The sequence below is a fragment of the Lachnellula hyalina genome (genome assembly GCF_007821495.1).
Source record: "Lachnellula hyalina strain CBS 185.66 chromosome Unknown contig00049, whole genome shotgun sequence".
Taxonomy (NCBI): Eukaryota; Fungi; Ascomycota; class Leotiomycetes; order Helotiales; family Lachnaceae; genus Lachnellula; species Lachnellula hyalina.
The window spans coordinates 67,410-82,968 of NW_022157163.1; the positions used below are offsets into that span (position 1 = coordinate 67,410).

The 15,559-nt window shown below is 48.7% G+C and overlaps 6 protein-coding genes across 6 annotated transcripts; 2 read left to right on the top strand and 4 right to left on the bottom strand.

The window, feature by feature from the left end:
* Window positions 1-1,088: 1,088 nt before the first annotated feature.
* msh3 (DNA mismatch repair protein) lies at window positions 1,089-4,473 on the top strand (the record flags this gene model as incomplete). Its single annotated transcript, XM_031149154.1, has 2 exons — window positions 1,089-1,857; window positions 1,907-4,473. The coding sequence occupies 2 exons, from the start codon at window positions 1,089-1,091 to the stop codon at window positions 4,471-4,473; spliced, it is 3,336 nt and encodes a 1,111-aa protein (XP_031006183.1).
* A 252-nt stretch (window positions 4,474-4,725) lies between these two features.
* LHYA1_G004193 (uncharacterized protein) lies at window positions 4,726-6,845 on the bottom strand (the record flags this gene model as incomplete). Its single annotated transcript, XM_031149155.1, has 6 exons — window positions 4,726-5,167; window positions 5,218-5,248; window positions 5,297-5,633; window positions 5,720-6,005; window positions 6,067-6,290; window positions 6,363-6,845. The coding sequence occupies 6 exons, from the start codon at window positions 6,843-6,845 to the stop codon at window positions 4,726-4,728; spliced, it is 1,803 nt and encodes a 600-aa protein (XP_031006184.1).
* A 1,633-nt stretch (window positions 6,846-8,478) lies between these two features.
* On the bottom strand, window positions 8,479-9,713 carry BET2 (Geranylgeranyl transferase type-2 subunit beta; the record flags this gene model as incomplete). The annotated part of the gene is made up of 5 exons (XM_031149156.1): window positions 8,479-8,524; window positions 8,579-8,703; window positions 8,753-9,204; window positions 9,269-9,557; window positions 9,606-9,713. The coding sequence occupies 5 exons, from the start codon at window positions 9,711-9,713 to the stop codon at window positions 8,479-8,481; spliced, it is 1,020 nt and encodes a 339-aa protein (XP_031006181.1).
* A 486-nt stretch (window positions 9,714-10,199) lies between these two features.
* Window positions 10,200-11,342, top strand: gliK (Gamma-glutamyl cyclotransferase; the record flags this gene model as incomplete). Its single annotated transcript, XM_031149157.1, has 2 exons — window positions 10,200-11,181; window positions 11,278-11,342. 2 exons carry the CDS (start codon window positions 10,200-10,202, stop codon window positions 11,340-11,342), a joined length of 1,047 nt encoding a protein of 348 aa, XP_031006182.1.
* A 1,161-nt stretch (window positions 11,343-12,503) lies between these two features.
* LHYA1_G004196 (uncharacterized protein) lies at window positions 12,504-13,369 on the bottom strand (the record flags this gene model as incomplete). Its single annotated transcript, XM_031149158.1, has 2 exons — window positions 12,504-12,755; window positions 13,064-13,369. Coding segments are annotated over 2 exons (558 nt in total), but the record flags the coding sequence as incomplete, so codon positions are not given.
* A 352-nt stretch (window positions 13,370-13,721) lies between these two features.
* Window positions 13,722-15,422, bottom strand: LHYA1_G004197 (putative transporter; the record flags this gene model as incomplete). The annotated part of the gene is made up of 4 exons (XM_031149159.1): window positions 13,722-14,771; window positions 14,828-14,897; window positions 14,946-15,199; window positions 15,255-15,422. The coding sequence occupies 4 exons, from the start codon at window positions 15,420-15,422 to the stop codon at window positions 13,722-13,724; spliced, it is 1,542 nt and encodes a 513-aa protein (XP_031006180.1).
* Window positions 15,423-15,559: the final 137 nt, after the last annotated feature.

Below are 15,559 nucleotides of genomic sequence, written 5' to 3' on the forward strand. Positions count from 1 at the left end.
GTGATTTTGGAGCTTCCGAGATGTCTGAGGGATGCTTCTAAGCTTTGAACTCTTTCTTGGCCCAGCAATGCTGACCCGCTATTCTTCAGATATGTCCTTGAACGAGAACAAACAGCAATCCGACTATAGTCAATACCCAGACGACATAGCGGCCGACATCAAAGTTGTGCAAGATGGGCTGATGTATGTTTATACCGGCTCTCCAAGAATTGTGGTCCCGCGAATCGAATGGCGATCTACGGGAGGAAATGGCTCGGAGCGGACCCCGGTATTTTCTATCCCCCCTAAACAGCACCGAACAAGTCTGTGCCTCCCTCAAAGCATACACCGATGCGCTGGGAGGAGAGTAAGACCCTATGATGATAGAGAATATAAATGGTTGAGGGCGTTTTTGAAGGTAGTTAGATGGATGGAGATTCATCTTGACGTCGCCGCCGACAGCTCTGTGAATCTCTCAGAATCTGTGAGTATCCCGAAGTGACGGCGGAGAGCTTATTCAAGAGGGAGAAGGTGTACTCGCAACCAAGGCATGAATATATCAAGATAATCTCAAAGGGAGGGTTATAGTTGAAGCATCACGCTTGTAAAGCTCGGGACTCCATCCTGACTGGCTCCCCCTTCTGAGTTACAATATGTCGGATCTGGCATGGTCGATAGAAATCATAAATCGAGTCAAATGCAAGCTTCTTTGTTTCTAGGGTGACGGTGAAAGGACTGACGACCGGAAAATAAAATCCCATGCTATGAAGACATTGGTAGGAAATACTGCAACGACTACCCGAGTACGGTATAGATGTACCTTGTACAATGAATGCTTTGCACAAACGTAGCAGAAATCCACATGTTGCGACATGCCACAAAGAATAAAGTGCAAGGCAAATATACAAAATGGAACGCTGGAGGAGGTTGAGGTTGAGATGAGGTGAGGTTAGGAAGAGAAGGGAAACCAATTTCCAGCGCAATGCTCGCTAAACTTTCAGCGACTCAATCAGCTGCTTATGTAAATACAGTACCACTTAACGCGTCTCTCTTCCCTCGACGCGTTACCCAATTCTACAACTATTGTCCTTCAAAGCCCAATAATCAAAATGGGGAAACCAACTCCTACCCCAAGGAAGCAACAATCAATCGCGAGCTTCTTTACCCCCAAAACCGTGAACGGACTCTCGAAATCACAGCCATCCCAAGCTTCACAGACGCCCCCAGCGCGCGAGAGTTCTCATGTAAACGATGAGCTCTACAGCGAGAATGACGAAGAGCCACTCCAGTCCATCACAAATGGGGCTTCAAAGAGACCAGTAGCGGAGGATGCGGATGACAGACCATCGAAGCGTGTCAGGAATGAAGAACCCCGCACAGATGCGCAGAGCAGTGGCTTCTTCTCCGCACCACCACCACGACAGACCTCCCAGGCGAAACCCTCCCCACGAACCGAACGATACCTGTACAATGGCTCAAGTCAACTTGCAGGTGTCGAGTCTATACGGGAGGAAGAGGAGGACGATCAAGCCACTAAGGCCAAGAAGGAGGAACTGCACAAGAAGTTCGTGAAGAAGCTGGGACATCCAGACAGTCTCAAGCGGAGGTATCAAGTTCCCGAGGAAACGGCAGACGCTGAGGGAGACGAAGATGAGGAGGATGAAATGCCAGCTCCTGCAAAGACCAAGAAGAAGGGAGCTAAGACGGGAAAGTTGACGCCTCTGGAGTTGCAAGTTCTCGACATCAAGAGGAAGCATATGGATACACTGTTGATAGTAGAGGTGGGCTACAAATTCAAGTTCTTTGGCGAAGATGCAAGGGATGCGGCAAAGGTATTGAGCATAGTGTGTATACCAGGGAAATTCAGATACGATGAGCGTACGTTGTCCCTGTTAGCTATGGATGAGCCCGCCTGACTTCTTTATAGACCCATCCGAGGCCCATCTGGACCGTTTTGCCTCAGCAAGTATCCCCACCCATAGATTATCCGTACATGCAAGGAGGTTGGTTCAAGCTGGACACAAAATCGGTGTTGTTAGGCAAATTGAGACAGCTGCTTTGAAAAAGGCAGGAGACAATCGAAATGCACCCTTCATACGGAAGCTCACCAACGTCTATACGAAAGGCACATATATCGATGACATGGAAGAGCTTGACCAACCAGGTGATCCCTCTAGTGGTGCTCCAAAAACAGGATATCTGCTGTGTATTACTGAGACAAAAGCGAAAGGATTGGGGACTGATGAGAAGGTCGATGTTGGCATCCTAGCCGTTCAGCCTGCAACTGGAGATATTATCTATGACACTTTTGAGGACGGATTTATGCGGAACGAGCTCGAAACACGACTACTCCATATATCACCATGCGAATTCTTGATAGTGGGAGATCTTACAAAAGCTACGGACAAGCTTGTACAACATCTTTCAGGTAGCAGCACCAATGTGTTCGGAGATCAAGTTCGTGTTGAGCGTGTGGGCAAGAAGAAGGCTATGGGTACTGAAGCATACTCTCATGTTGCCCAATTCTACGCCGACAAGCTCAAGAAGAACGAAGAGACGGGCAACGAGAGAGAGCAGAATCTCCTCGATAGGGTTCTCAAACTAGAAGAGTCAGTCACGATATGTCTATCCGCAATGATCACCCACATGACCGAGTACGGGCTTGAGCACGTCTTCGACCTAACAAAGTATTTCCAATCCTTCAGCGCCCGCTCCCACATGTTGCTCAACGGAAACACTCTTACCAGCCTCGAGATCTATACCAACCAAACAGATCACACTGAGAAAGGCAGTCTCTTCTGGACTCTCGACAAAACCAAAACTCGATTCGGCAAACGTCTACTCCGCAAATGGGTCGGGCAGCCTTTGCTCGAAAAAGACCACCTCGAAGACCGCGTCTCCGCAGTGGAAGAGCTGAAAGACGGGCACCAAACACCCAGAGTGGACCAACTCCACGCGTTGCTCCGGAACATCAAATCCGATCTAGAACGCAGTTTAATCCGCATCTACTATGGAAAATGCACACGTCCTGAGCTCCTCACAGCCCTGCAAACACTGCAACGCATTGGCAATGAATTCGCCCACGTGAAAACCGCTTCAGATACTGGTTTCGAATCTCCGCTCATCAGCAACGCCATCGCGTCTCTGCCCACGATACTAGAGACTGTGATATCCTTCCTGGACAAACTCAATGCTGAAGCCGCGCGAAAAGACGACAAATACGCCTTCTTCCGCGAAGATCACGAGACAGAGTCCATCAGCGACCACAAATTAGGAATCTGCGCCATAGAGCAAGACCTCGACGCGCATCGCTCAGAAGCAACATCGAAGCTGAAGAACCACCGCCCTGTATCCTACGTAACAGTAGCTGGCATCGAGTATCTAATCGAAGTGCCCAACAACGAATTGAAGAACGTCCCTGCATCATGGATGAAGATCTCGGGCACGAAGAAACTGAGTCGTTTTCATACACCTGAAGTAGTTCGATTGCTGAGGGAGCGGGATCAGCACAAGGAATCCCTATCTTCAGCCTGCGATGTCGCTTTCTCGGCCTTGTTAGCGGAAATATCAGCATCGTACACCCCCCTCCGCGATGCCATCTCATCTCTCTCCCTCCTCGACGCTCTGCTTTCGCTCTCAACCGTTGCTTTGTTCCCAGGCTACTGCAAGCCGACTTTCATTTCCTCGCCCGGTGCATCTATAACCATAAAAGACGGTCGGCACCCAATGGTCGAACAGCTCCTCTCAAGCGCATACATCTCCAACTCCACATCCCTCTCAGAAACACAACGCGCGCTGCTTGTCACCGGAGCAAATATGGGCGGCAAATCTAGCTACGTCAGACAAGTAGCACTTATCTGCATCCTGGCGCAAATCGGGTCGTTCGTGCCGGCCAGCTCGGCTTGCTTGTCACTGCTAGATGGCATCTACACGCGAATGGGAGCTTTCGACTCGCTGTTCACAAATCAGAGTACTTTTATGGTTGAACTGTCCGAAACCTCTTCGATTCTCAAGTCGGCGACAAGTAGGAGTCTTGTGATCCTAGATGAGCTAGGAAGGGGGACTAGTACGCATGATGGTGTGGCCATTGCGGGCGCTGTGCTGGATTATGTGGTTCGGGAGACAAAGTGTGCTTGCTTGTTTATTACCCATTATCAGACGTTGGCCGGTATGGCAAGGGCGTTTGAAAAGGAGGGGGAGCTGAGGAATGTGCATATGAAATTCAGTGCTCAGGAGGGAGGGGATGGGGAGGAAGAGATTACGTTCTTGTATGAAGTGGGTGAGGGAGTGGCGCATCGCTCGTATGGGCTTAATGTTGCAAGATTGGCTCGAGTACCGAAGCCAGTGCTGGACACTGCAATACGGAAGTCACATGAGATGGAGATGGAAACCAAGCAGAAGAAGCTGGGCAGTCTGTCAAGAATGATTGCCAATGTATTTGAGAGTAATTCCGATCAGTTTGATCAGCTGGTGAGCGGCATAGAGCAACTCTAAGGCTGCGGTTATGATACAACGAGGGGTAAGAGCAACGTTGAGCAAATAGCAATGTAGACCCAATAATTCATGCCATTCGTGTACTCGTTCCATCGTGACGTATGTATGTCGTGAATGTAAAGGAAGGAACTCCGAATATAGAAAAGCCAATAAAAACAATAATGTTACGTCCTTTGATAATATCATGATCCCCGTAACGCCGTAGACGGTTAATAGAGCGTCTTGATGAATAGTTGGAGAATTGCAGATAGTTCAGTTGTCGTTCATGCCAGAAGCAGAAGCAGAAACGGATGCTGATCCGAATCCAGGTCCAGATCCACTTTTAGCTTTTCCGGATTGATTCCTGGGCCGAGCGCGAGCTGGCTGGGCAGTCTGTGACAAGTCTGCGTAGGGGTTGGGGGCAAAAGCAGGGGAAAACTTGACATCATTGAAAGGATTATGATGATCACCGTATCCGAATGTACCAGCGTAGGCATGGTTATAAAGTGGGTTGGAAGAGGGATTGTAGAGTATCTGAGAAGGGTAGACGTGGGAAGGATAAGAAGCTGACTGTCGAGTAGGCATGTGAGAGTGCATGTTTTCCTTTCCCAGACTGCGAGCTGGGATGGCCTTTGGAACAGGGGTCGGTGAAATATGGCTGATAGTCGTTGAATTGTTTTGATAAAGAGGTAAACCGTTGTTAGGCAAGTCGAAACTGCACGAAAGTCAGTAATGTAGTCTCAGCAGTAGGCTATGGCTACATACCGATGATCCTCCAATGAGCTCTCTGTTTGACCTTTGGGATTTAGCTGGGGGACTGAAGTGGCGCTTGTTGAAAGCATACCTGACGGACTCTCTCCAGGAGCATCTTGAAACACTCCCATGGTAGGCTTCTTCTTCAAGCCACCGATAGTCATCTTGAACTCTTCTTCTTCTTCGGTGGTTGGAGCAAAGTTCTGCCCAAAAGCCGGACCAGGAGCCAATGGATTGAGATTAGGTACTGGCTTGCGGAATAATCCGACAGCGGGGACATTGTCATTCATAAGTGCGTACTGTTTCTGGGGGCTCTTGCCGGCCGCTTTTTTTGACCGAGACGCACGAAGGCGAGGGGCGTTGATACTAACTTCTTTCAAAGTTGGCTTACGAGTCCGACGCTGCCTCTTGGGAGTGGGATCTTTAGCCTGTAGGGCGTTAGAATAAGCGAAAAGATCAGTTGCCCAAGATTTGATGAGTGTAAGAACAAAAAGGGTAATACTGGAAAACATACCGGACTCTCTGCATCAGAAAGAGGACCGAAGATATCTCTGGACGCCCTGAACTCGCCATCTGCAAAGTAACTAATCTCAGCTGGCTCAATCTCAGCCGATCTGGCCTTCATCTGCCTCATAACGTTGACATCCTTACGCTGGTTCCTCATTCTCTTCATCTCTGGGGTAGCGGAATCGAAAAGATCCATGCCTGGCCAAAGTGCACCTTTGAGTTGAGCACTGTCCGGTATCTTGTCTCCGTTCTTCGACTTCTTTTCGATGGCGGACCTGGATGGGGTCTTGAGTCTGATTGGTTTGTCAGTACCTTGATGTCTGCATAATGAAATCATATGTGGGATAGGCTCACTTTGGATCGAGCAGCCGACCTACTGGAGACTCACTATCCGCAAAGTTTGGTACTCGGCGTCGAACAGTTGGGGTATCGTAGAGCGAGTTGAATCCCCAGTCATCCTCCATAGACACAGATTCTCTGCTTTTTGCCGGGTTGTATGGGTGCATAAGAGGAACAGGAGCTCGGAAGAGAGGGGTACTATCTAGAGCAGGTTCGTAGGCAACTTCTTCTTTTTTGACCTTTGGAGAAACAGCCATTAGTATAACTATTCCGCAAGATGACTTCTAAAAGCAGGTGTGGCTGATACTCACCGGAGATTTGGAAGCATTGGAAAGCCTGCTCTTCTTATCCTTGTTTCTCTTCTTCTGGTCCTTTGTAGCAAGTCGATCAGATAGCAGAGTATCCAGATCATTGCCGCTGTACCATAGTTCGTACTCGTCGACCTTGTCTTTTGCGTGTTGCTCTGCTTGGGAGCGAATCTTGAGCTTAAAAAGGGCAGCTAGGTGGGATTTCGAAGAAATGTGGGTAAGCAGATGCGAGATGTCGGAGAATTTAGGACTCTTTGGGCAAAGACTGCAAATGAGAGGGACAGAGGATCCAGTTTTCATCTTTGGAGGCATGTTGGCAGTTTCTGCTGAAGGCTTTGCGTTAGCTGCTGGAATTGGAGGATGGTAAACATGATGATCAATTGGAGCTGGTTCGAACAAAGCTGGGTCCAACAGGAAAGGGTCCAGATAGGTGGGAAAATCAGGCGGCATAGCTTGGAGGAGAGCATACACATCAGGGTAGTGCATTTTGGGCGGGGTGGAGTGATATTGAATGAAGGGATATCGGTGAATGTGCTTTTGGTTGTGAAGAAGGCTTGTAGTGGAAGTCTGGTCTGTTGGTGGATATTCTGCAGGAGATGTCTTTGACATTCGTTGACGGGAGATGCGGATGGTAGGTGGGTTCCAGCTCTCAATCTGCAAGTGAGCCGCATGTGAAGGGAGGAGATGTGCAAACTATTTTGCATCCTGTAGCAGGGAGGAAGACGTGGCAGAGTAGAGGTAGGCATATCCCATGGCTTGTGAGGCATTCAGCAAGACCGGTAAAGGAGGTGATATCGACCAGCATGATAGTTGAAGTTGGGCCAGTTGAATGTAATCCGTGCAAAGTGATGTGTAGAAAGCAGTGGATGCGAACATCGAGGTATGTGGAATACTGGGAGAGGAAACCGAGGCCGGGAATAGATGAGCTGCACACCGCCCACGTACCTGTTCAATGGATATATAGTACCTAGGTACCCGTAATCATACAATGTTCAGTGACTGCCTCGATTGCAGCTCGTCGGTGGTGAACGATTACTCTCGTCGCTGCTGCTGAACAGATGGCAAGGTAGCTATCCTCAATCGCAACTGCTGGAGTGTCAGTATCAGTATCAGTATCAATATCCGCTTGCATCGCTACTTCTCGGTCGAGAAGAACGAAGCAATCCATATAAATCGCGACTTGTCTGTCGGAGTCGGGTGTAAATAAACAGAGACGCAAGGACGTACCGTACTTGCAATCAGCAATGCGAAGAAGACGCAAGTGGAAATGCAAACATTTGACTGACCCGAGCAAGAGGGAGGCAGCCGAGTCGTGTTGAGAGGAAGTGTCGGGGTGGGTGAGGGAAGGAGGGAAGGAAGGAAGTTCGGAGGAGAAGAAGACTTGGAGACAAGGAGAGCTCGCTTGGCCTTGGCGTACTTTTCGACGAGGAAGGAACATAGCGGGGAGGACTAACATGGGAAAACACGTCCGAATATTGCTTGTATAGTGTTCACGAGTTGCAGAAAGTCTGGGACTTTAAAACAGTAGAATTGATTGTTGCATTTGACTAATAGCTGCAATTATCAGATTGCGAAAGCCGTCTTTGGCAGCTACTATCATCCGCCTTCGAAGCGGCATGACAGTCGTGCCTTCCCACCGCCCAGAGACAGGTTGCAAGCGTGATACTACAGAAAACTATATACCTCAGGGCTAGCTTTCGACGAGGCACGGTCAGAGAAATACATCGAGTAGATACGTATTAATATCTCCGAACAATAGAGTATCGTGAGAAGTAGCTGAAGAAACGTCCCGATGATGTTTCGAGCCAATTGAAGGAAGGCAAAGACTGTTGAGACAGGAAGATGTATCATCAGCCTTTGAGAAACCAAACTAAAGAACAATATGCTTTCTCTCAAAACCAGTGAACTCATTCTTCTCCTGCCTTGTATCCTTCCAACCACGAGTTACGGTTTATGTATCGGTAGTAGGTTATTAGATGGCAGGAGATTTTTGTATGAAGATAGAATAACGTCAAGAATACCATTGAATCAAGATTACCAGCAGTGAGAGGATCGACGTCACATAAGAAAAGGGTCAGGTTTTGGATTCATGATATTCATCAAGTCATCAAAAGTCGTATTACTTTGCACCAAGCACTCGCTCGACGACTGTCTTTGGCATGCAGCTATATTCAGATCAGTATGCAGAGCACAGAAACTTCCGGGACAAAGCCACTTACTAGACAGGGTCAACCTCCTCCACGCCAGGATATCCAAGCAATGACAACCCAGCAATTCCAAATACTGTGTGGAAGACATCAACCATATCACCCGGACGGTCAGCAAGGCCGCCTTCTTTGGGATCCTGCTTCTTGTCAGCATATATCTCCAAATATTCGTCCATGTACACTCACCTGGCACTTCAAGATAAACTCCGTCAACTTCCCCCCATCAATCCAATGCAGCCGTCCAATCATCGCAAGACTACTCGCAACCCACCAACTATAGCACACATCCTCAAGCTTCTCCGGCCTTCCATTCAGCCCACCAGCATCCACCTGTCTTTCGCTAAGCCATCTACCCAGCTTATCTCCATTCACAACGTCCAATCGTCCAGCAATGCTCAACGCTCCAAGACATGTGAAAATTTGGCCGGAATGCGATTCAGCCCCCGGGCTAACTCCATATCCACCATCGAAATTCGCACACGAGATGATGTAGTCGACTGCTTTATTGACGTCTACCAGGTCCAGCAGATGTAGAAGGGATAAGGCGTTCAGGGCATCGTAAAGGAATCGTGTATCTTCTTCCCCCCATTCATCACCCGCAAATGTCCCTGTTCCTCGATTCTGAAGGGCGGCAATATCTAGTTTCCAGACAGTCCATCAGCATAAATCCTTCTGCGCCTCGGAGAACAGGACGGGATGTACATTTTCCCACACCCAGCTTTCCTCCACTTTTTCCCCTCTCCTCCAACACATCCAGCGCATCCACAGTAGCAAGTACTTGCACCGCACTGACCGTATACAACAAATGCGCATCGTGTCCCGGCGCCGCCCCAAACCCTCCGTCTTCGGTCTGGCAGCTCAGCACAAAATCAATTGTTTCCTCTCGCGGTAAGGCATCTGGTCTCCCTAGCAGATGCAGCGCTGTCAATCCCCAGTACAAGCCATTTAGTCGTAGGTGTTCGGTGAGCCAGTACTCGATTTCGTCTTTACGCTGCGAGCAGTTAGTAATAGAGCAGACAACAGGGGGGGCAGGAAATACGGTGTCGAGGCTTTGGATATATTTTACATGCGGCTCAATAGCTAGCTGGAGCTCCTCTGGCAGAGCAGAAGAGGTTCCTGCACGGCCTGGTCCTGATACCAAGGACATATTTAGTATGGAATTTGGAGTTGGAGCTGTTTGCCTAAATTGGAAGAGGGGATGTCGTAACAAGTGGGGGATTTATTTGGTGCCATTTCTGAGCCAATCAGATGCCTGGACAACCTTGTCTTACTCAAGTCATGTCTCGCATGCCTTTATATCTTCATAATTACACGATACGGTCTACCAAACACTCTTCTCTCGATATAAGATTTCTCTTCAACATTATACAACTGTAAATAGCTTCTGCCACCTTCTTTACTCCTAACCCTTGGAGCTGAACGGCTCGGGGTTTGAGAAGTCCCGACTGACAACCTCTGGATTGGTCATCGACGAGCACTGCGCGTCTTCAATTCTTCTCTTTTATATGTCTCTTATTCTTTTTCAAGCTCCAAGTAGTTCAGCAAAAGCAATTTCTATTTCTAGATTCCCTAGCAGCTGCAAAACACAAATTCTTATCTCTATCTCTATCTCTATCCCTACGCCATCACAATCATGGCATTCCCACAAGCAGAAACCTTAAGCTCCGGCCAGCACCTGTACGGCTCCCTCCAAGAGCTCTGGAAAATCCAGACTTCCTCATCTGCCGCAGTCCATCCTGAACTACCACAAACCTCAAGTTCACGGCTCGAGTCCACTTCAAACGAAAAGACAATCCTCTATCTAGCCTACGGATCCAATCTCTCCGCCCAAACCTTCCTCGGAAACCGTGGCATCAAACCCCTCTCCGCAATAAACGCCCACATCCCTTCTCTCTCCCTGACCTTCGACCTCCCCGGAATCCCCTATATCGAGCCCTGCTTCGCCAACACACGGTACCGCGACACCAACGCCCCCCCTCCTACAAACGATGACTACCACAAGGACCGCTGGCACAAAGGCCTCGTCGGCGTCGTCTACGAAGTCACACCCGAAGACTACCGCACAATAATAGCGACTGAGGGCGGAGGAGCAAGCTATCAAGATGTAATCGTGCCCTGCTACACTCTCCCTCCGGGCCTCAAAACTGTCGACCCCGAACCCAAGGGCTCCCCATTCATGGCACACACCCTGTTCTCACCCCGCTCTTCAGACAACGGACGTCTACAGCGCCCCGATCCATCATACGCGCAAGCGTCTGCACGTTACATGAAGCTTATTACGGACGGCGGGGAAGAACATTCGTTGCCTGCTGATTATATGGCATTTCTATATGATATCCGCAGCTACACGATTACGACATATAGGCAAAAGGCAGGGCAAGCGCTGTTTTTGGCAGTGTGGAGCCCTTTCTTATTGGCGATATTAGGGTTGGGGCAGAAGCTTGCGGATGGCGATGGAAGAGTGCCGGTATGGTTTGCGAAGGTGACTGCCTTGATCTTTATAGGGATGTGGGGTAGCTATGATATGTTGTATAAGAAAGCGTTTGGGGATGGAGAGAGGACTATTGGTGATATGGATGAGGATGGGGATGAGGATGAGGAGAATAGAATAGGAAGTTGGTGGTGTGAGAAGGGGCAGATTACCCTTTAGTTGGGAAATGAGTATGTGGCTTAATCCCTTTCTTTACGCTACTGAGTTTCCTAAAGTATAGGACCTCATAGACGGACCGGAAAGATGCCAGATGCTACACGACTTCTCAGCAATACCTCCTCATAATGGCTCGACATCCTACGAAAGTCACTACTCGCTTGTTGAGCCATATCACTACCGACCCGAAGCAGCCGTCAGGTCACCTTGCCATTCAACGGCACCACCAGTCAATCCAAGACGGACCAGCAGGACGAAGGAACAAAAGTCACCCTCGAGGACAATATCAATGATATGAAAAATGTTGGATTTGGTGCATTGCCATCGACGATCGTGCTTGGACGCATATGAGTTCCGATGTTTGTGATATTCGTCCAGTCCTGAAGCAAAAAGCCTCATCCGATTTCGGGCTACGCTCGGAGTGAAGAAGACTTACTACTCCCGAGATCATCACTAGGATCTCGTCGCCCAGTCAGCGGAACCGTGGCTTGAAGTATGCTCTGATGACCAAAAAAGATCGTTGGAAGAGGGAGAAAAAGCCATGACGGGCATGCAGAGCGAGATTGCCAACTCTGTGGGACTTAAGGACTCTCGTGTACTTGGTTATCTGTTGTGAATAAGTCATATTTAATCTTGTGATGTGAAATAGCGAGGCTACTTCTGTCGGAAAAGTCTACATGCCCTTCACTTTCATACCTTACAGCGCGTTGAAAATATTACTATTATCTGCTTCACGAATCTCTCAATCTGGAATTCGCTTTGCAAACCTTGCAGCATGGTGTGTCATCTCATCATCGGTCGAGTCATATCTAGCGCACTTTCTTCTGTCATTAACTGGCGCCTGCGGTTCGACTTTTTCGTATCTCTCTATCTCGAAGACTTTGTTGGGTACGCAAATAAGCATGGGCAGCGGAATTTGGCCTAGAGGAACCATGCTGTCTCCCAATGTCTTATTAAGTCGCTCTTCTCTTGCATCAGCCTGAGTGTAAGGTGACCAGCTTCATGGTCCGTATACCTCACTAGCTCGCTGCCATTGACACCCAGTTGCCGTCTAACAAACAAATAGTCAGGACCGAATATATATACTGCAAGAATTCCTCCTTTTATACTCCTCCATCTATAAAGCATGTCCTTAGACATTTCCTCTATTACTCATACACGAAATGAGTGGCGATTACCCCCTCAATAATTATAATGAACCCTCTTCCCTCTTTCACCTACCCCTTTCACCTCATCTCACCCACGCAACACACTCCTCACAGCCTCCGCCCACAAAAACCTCGCATACCAATAATGCAGCCACGGCACCCACTCAGCCCACGACTCCCGATTTACCAACGGATTGCACCGGAAACACTCCAGTTTCAACTCTACATACTCTTCTTCTCCCTCTTTCCCCGCTTCATCGTCCCGTTCCTGACGCACAACTGCAAACCGATGAGCGCCTGCAAAGCTACCACTGTCGGAGCCGAATCCGTAATCGACGCAACTGTAGCCGGGTAATGACGGTGATGGTGAGGTTGGTGTTTTTGTGGCTGTGGGCTGTATGTGTTTAGAGACGAGCAAGAAATCGAACAGCATATCCCCTGTAGGCACAAGGCTGTATTTCGAGATATCAGAGCCCTTCCATATTACTTTCTTCGGTGGCTTGTCTTTAAACCCTATATATACCAAACAAACATCATCAGTCAGTCACTCAGTTACCATAATAACCATTCTTTCGTTCAGTACCGCATCTAGGTAAAACAAAAACACCCCTCTCTCTCTCTCACACACACTCACACACTCCATATCTCAAACCTCGTATCCCAAAAACCAATAAAGAAACACAAGAGCATATATATGCACACATACATACCCTGAAAACAAGCAGGCGCCACTCCCCCACAGACCCGCATCACCCACCCCTCAATCCCAAACACCCAGCCCCCGAAAAACCCCTTCGTGAGCAACGCCAAAATCGCCTCATCGCCCAGTCCCGCCACAGCCGCAGCACGCACGCGCACCGACACCGTGTCGCCCTTCGCGCGGTGCGCTCGCGGGTTTATCACGTGGAATGTGGGGGATGTGAGGAGGGCGTGGGAAAAGGTCCAGGTGAATGACTGGGAGTGGAGGATTGAGAGGTAGGAACTATGGAGACCTAGTTTGGTGGTCATTTTGGTTGGTGGTGGTGGTGATGTTCAGAGAGGGACGGGGTTTGATATGTGTGTACTATATTGGTGGTGGGGTTGTGTTGTTTTGCGCTCGGGTGATTAGATTAGATTTTAAGAGGGGAATACAGTATACGTAGAAAAATATGCATGGAATATACGGGGATGGAGGATCTTCAAGGTATATTATACTTGGAGATGTGATGTTCGTGTTTCGTAGTCTACGCACGTACACGGACACTCTTCGGGTATTTGAGGAACGGGATGCCCGTGATATACCGGGCTTCTTTTCATCGAAACCCCAGCTTCAACGTATAGCTGATAATGGATACAGTATGGCATAATATTTGATTCTCCCTTATAAAGTATAGATAAAATCCGGCCTCATATCTCCCAACGCCTCCAACTCCTTGGCACTCAACCCCTCCACCCAATGATCCCTCCTCCCGTCTCTCCTCTTCTTATTCTCCCTCACCAGCAACAAATCAAGCACAATACTGCCTCCAAGTAAAAACACAATCATATACCCTAGAATCGTAGCATGGCCCGAGACATACTTCGGTGCTTTCTGGAATATGTTACTGCTGACGATCCCGTTCAGATTTCCCCAGCCGATCACGAAACCGAGAACAACCCCGCGCTTATAACTTCCTTCGGCGTTATTACTGACCCAAGTTATGGTATTGGCGATGCAGGGGTAAATACCCAGTGCACCTAGGAAGACTGCAGCGTATTTCACACCTACTTTCTGGCTTCCGAGCAACATAGAGAAACCTACTATACCGATGAGAGAGACGCCGATGTTGCAAAGACCGCGCCTCTTTGTTCGATCGGCTACGTATCCGATGACGACCGTCAGGATAGCTGCCGCAGCATATGGAGGAACGCTGAGAAGTTGTGCTTTAACGTTGCTATATCCAAGCTCGGATATGATGCTAGGTAGGAAAAGAGAGAAGGCGTAAAGAGGCATATCGCAGCCCATGTAAATGATCATGCCAAGCCACATCTTGTAATCCTTAATCGCCATCCAAACATACTTCATCTTGAACTCCTCATGTTCAGCTGAAGACTGCTGATCCATCTTCAATCTGCGGACGACACGCGCGCGGTCTTGTTCCGAGAGAAATGTCGCGAGATCAGGGAAGTCATGCACGAACCAAACAGAAGCGATGCCGAAGAGAACCGTTACGATGCCTTCGAGGATGAAAATCCACGCCCACCCAGGGCGTCCGCCTAGACCATCCATTTTGACGATTGCGGCTGCGAGGAGACCACCGAAGGATCCAGATACAGCGGCGGCGGAGAAGAAGATGGCGGCGCGAATACCGAATTCAGAACGTTTATACCAGCAGCTGAGGTAATAGTTGATCCCGGGGAATAGACCAGCTTCTGCGAGACCGAGGAACCACTATTGGGGGACTCAAGTTAGATTTTGTAGAGAAAGCGACGGATGAGGTTATATACGCGAGCTGCCATTAATCCAGACCAATTTGTGACAAATCCCATGAATGTCATACAAAGACCCCAAATAACCCTTTTGATATATTAGCCATGCTCCAAGAGTGTGGTTTGTAGCACATACATTATGAGGGGGATAAATATCGAGGGCCGAAACCTCTTTAACGCAATGTTGGTGAGGGGTTCAAACACGGCATAAGAGACGAAGAAAATCGAAAGCGCTGCATTGTATTTCCCCGTTGACATGTGGTGAAGATCCGCCTGTAAATGGTCGATCTTCGCATTCCCGATATTCGTCCGGTCGAGAAAGGCAAGGAGATAAAGAATACATAGCCACGGGATAAGCGTCAGGTCAAGCTTCCACAAGAGCTTGCGATCCTAAGAATTTTCATTAGCAAGCCGTCAAGGAAGATGGAAATCTTGGGAAGCTTACAACTTCAGCTTTCTCTTCTGCGGTAAGGTCCACATCTGGATCCGGAGGCAAGCCTGCAAGATGTGGTGGTTGCGACTCTAGATGTCCAGCCTCGAGTGCCTTTTCATCGCTGGTTCTTTCGCTGCCATCTTTGACATGAGCGGGAGGGTTATAGACCGGAGTCGTCATTTTGCTGTGTTAGGGTCGCGCGGATTTAGAGTAAGAGGTAAAGATGACGGTAGAAAGTAGCTAGGTGAAGCTCTGAATAAGAAGGTATTCACACTTCTCAGGTCCGTCATGTGTTACGCCACGTAATGATGGGTTCT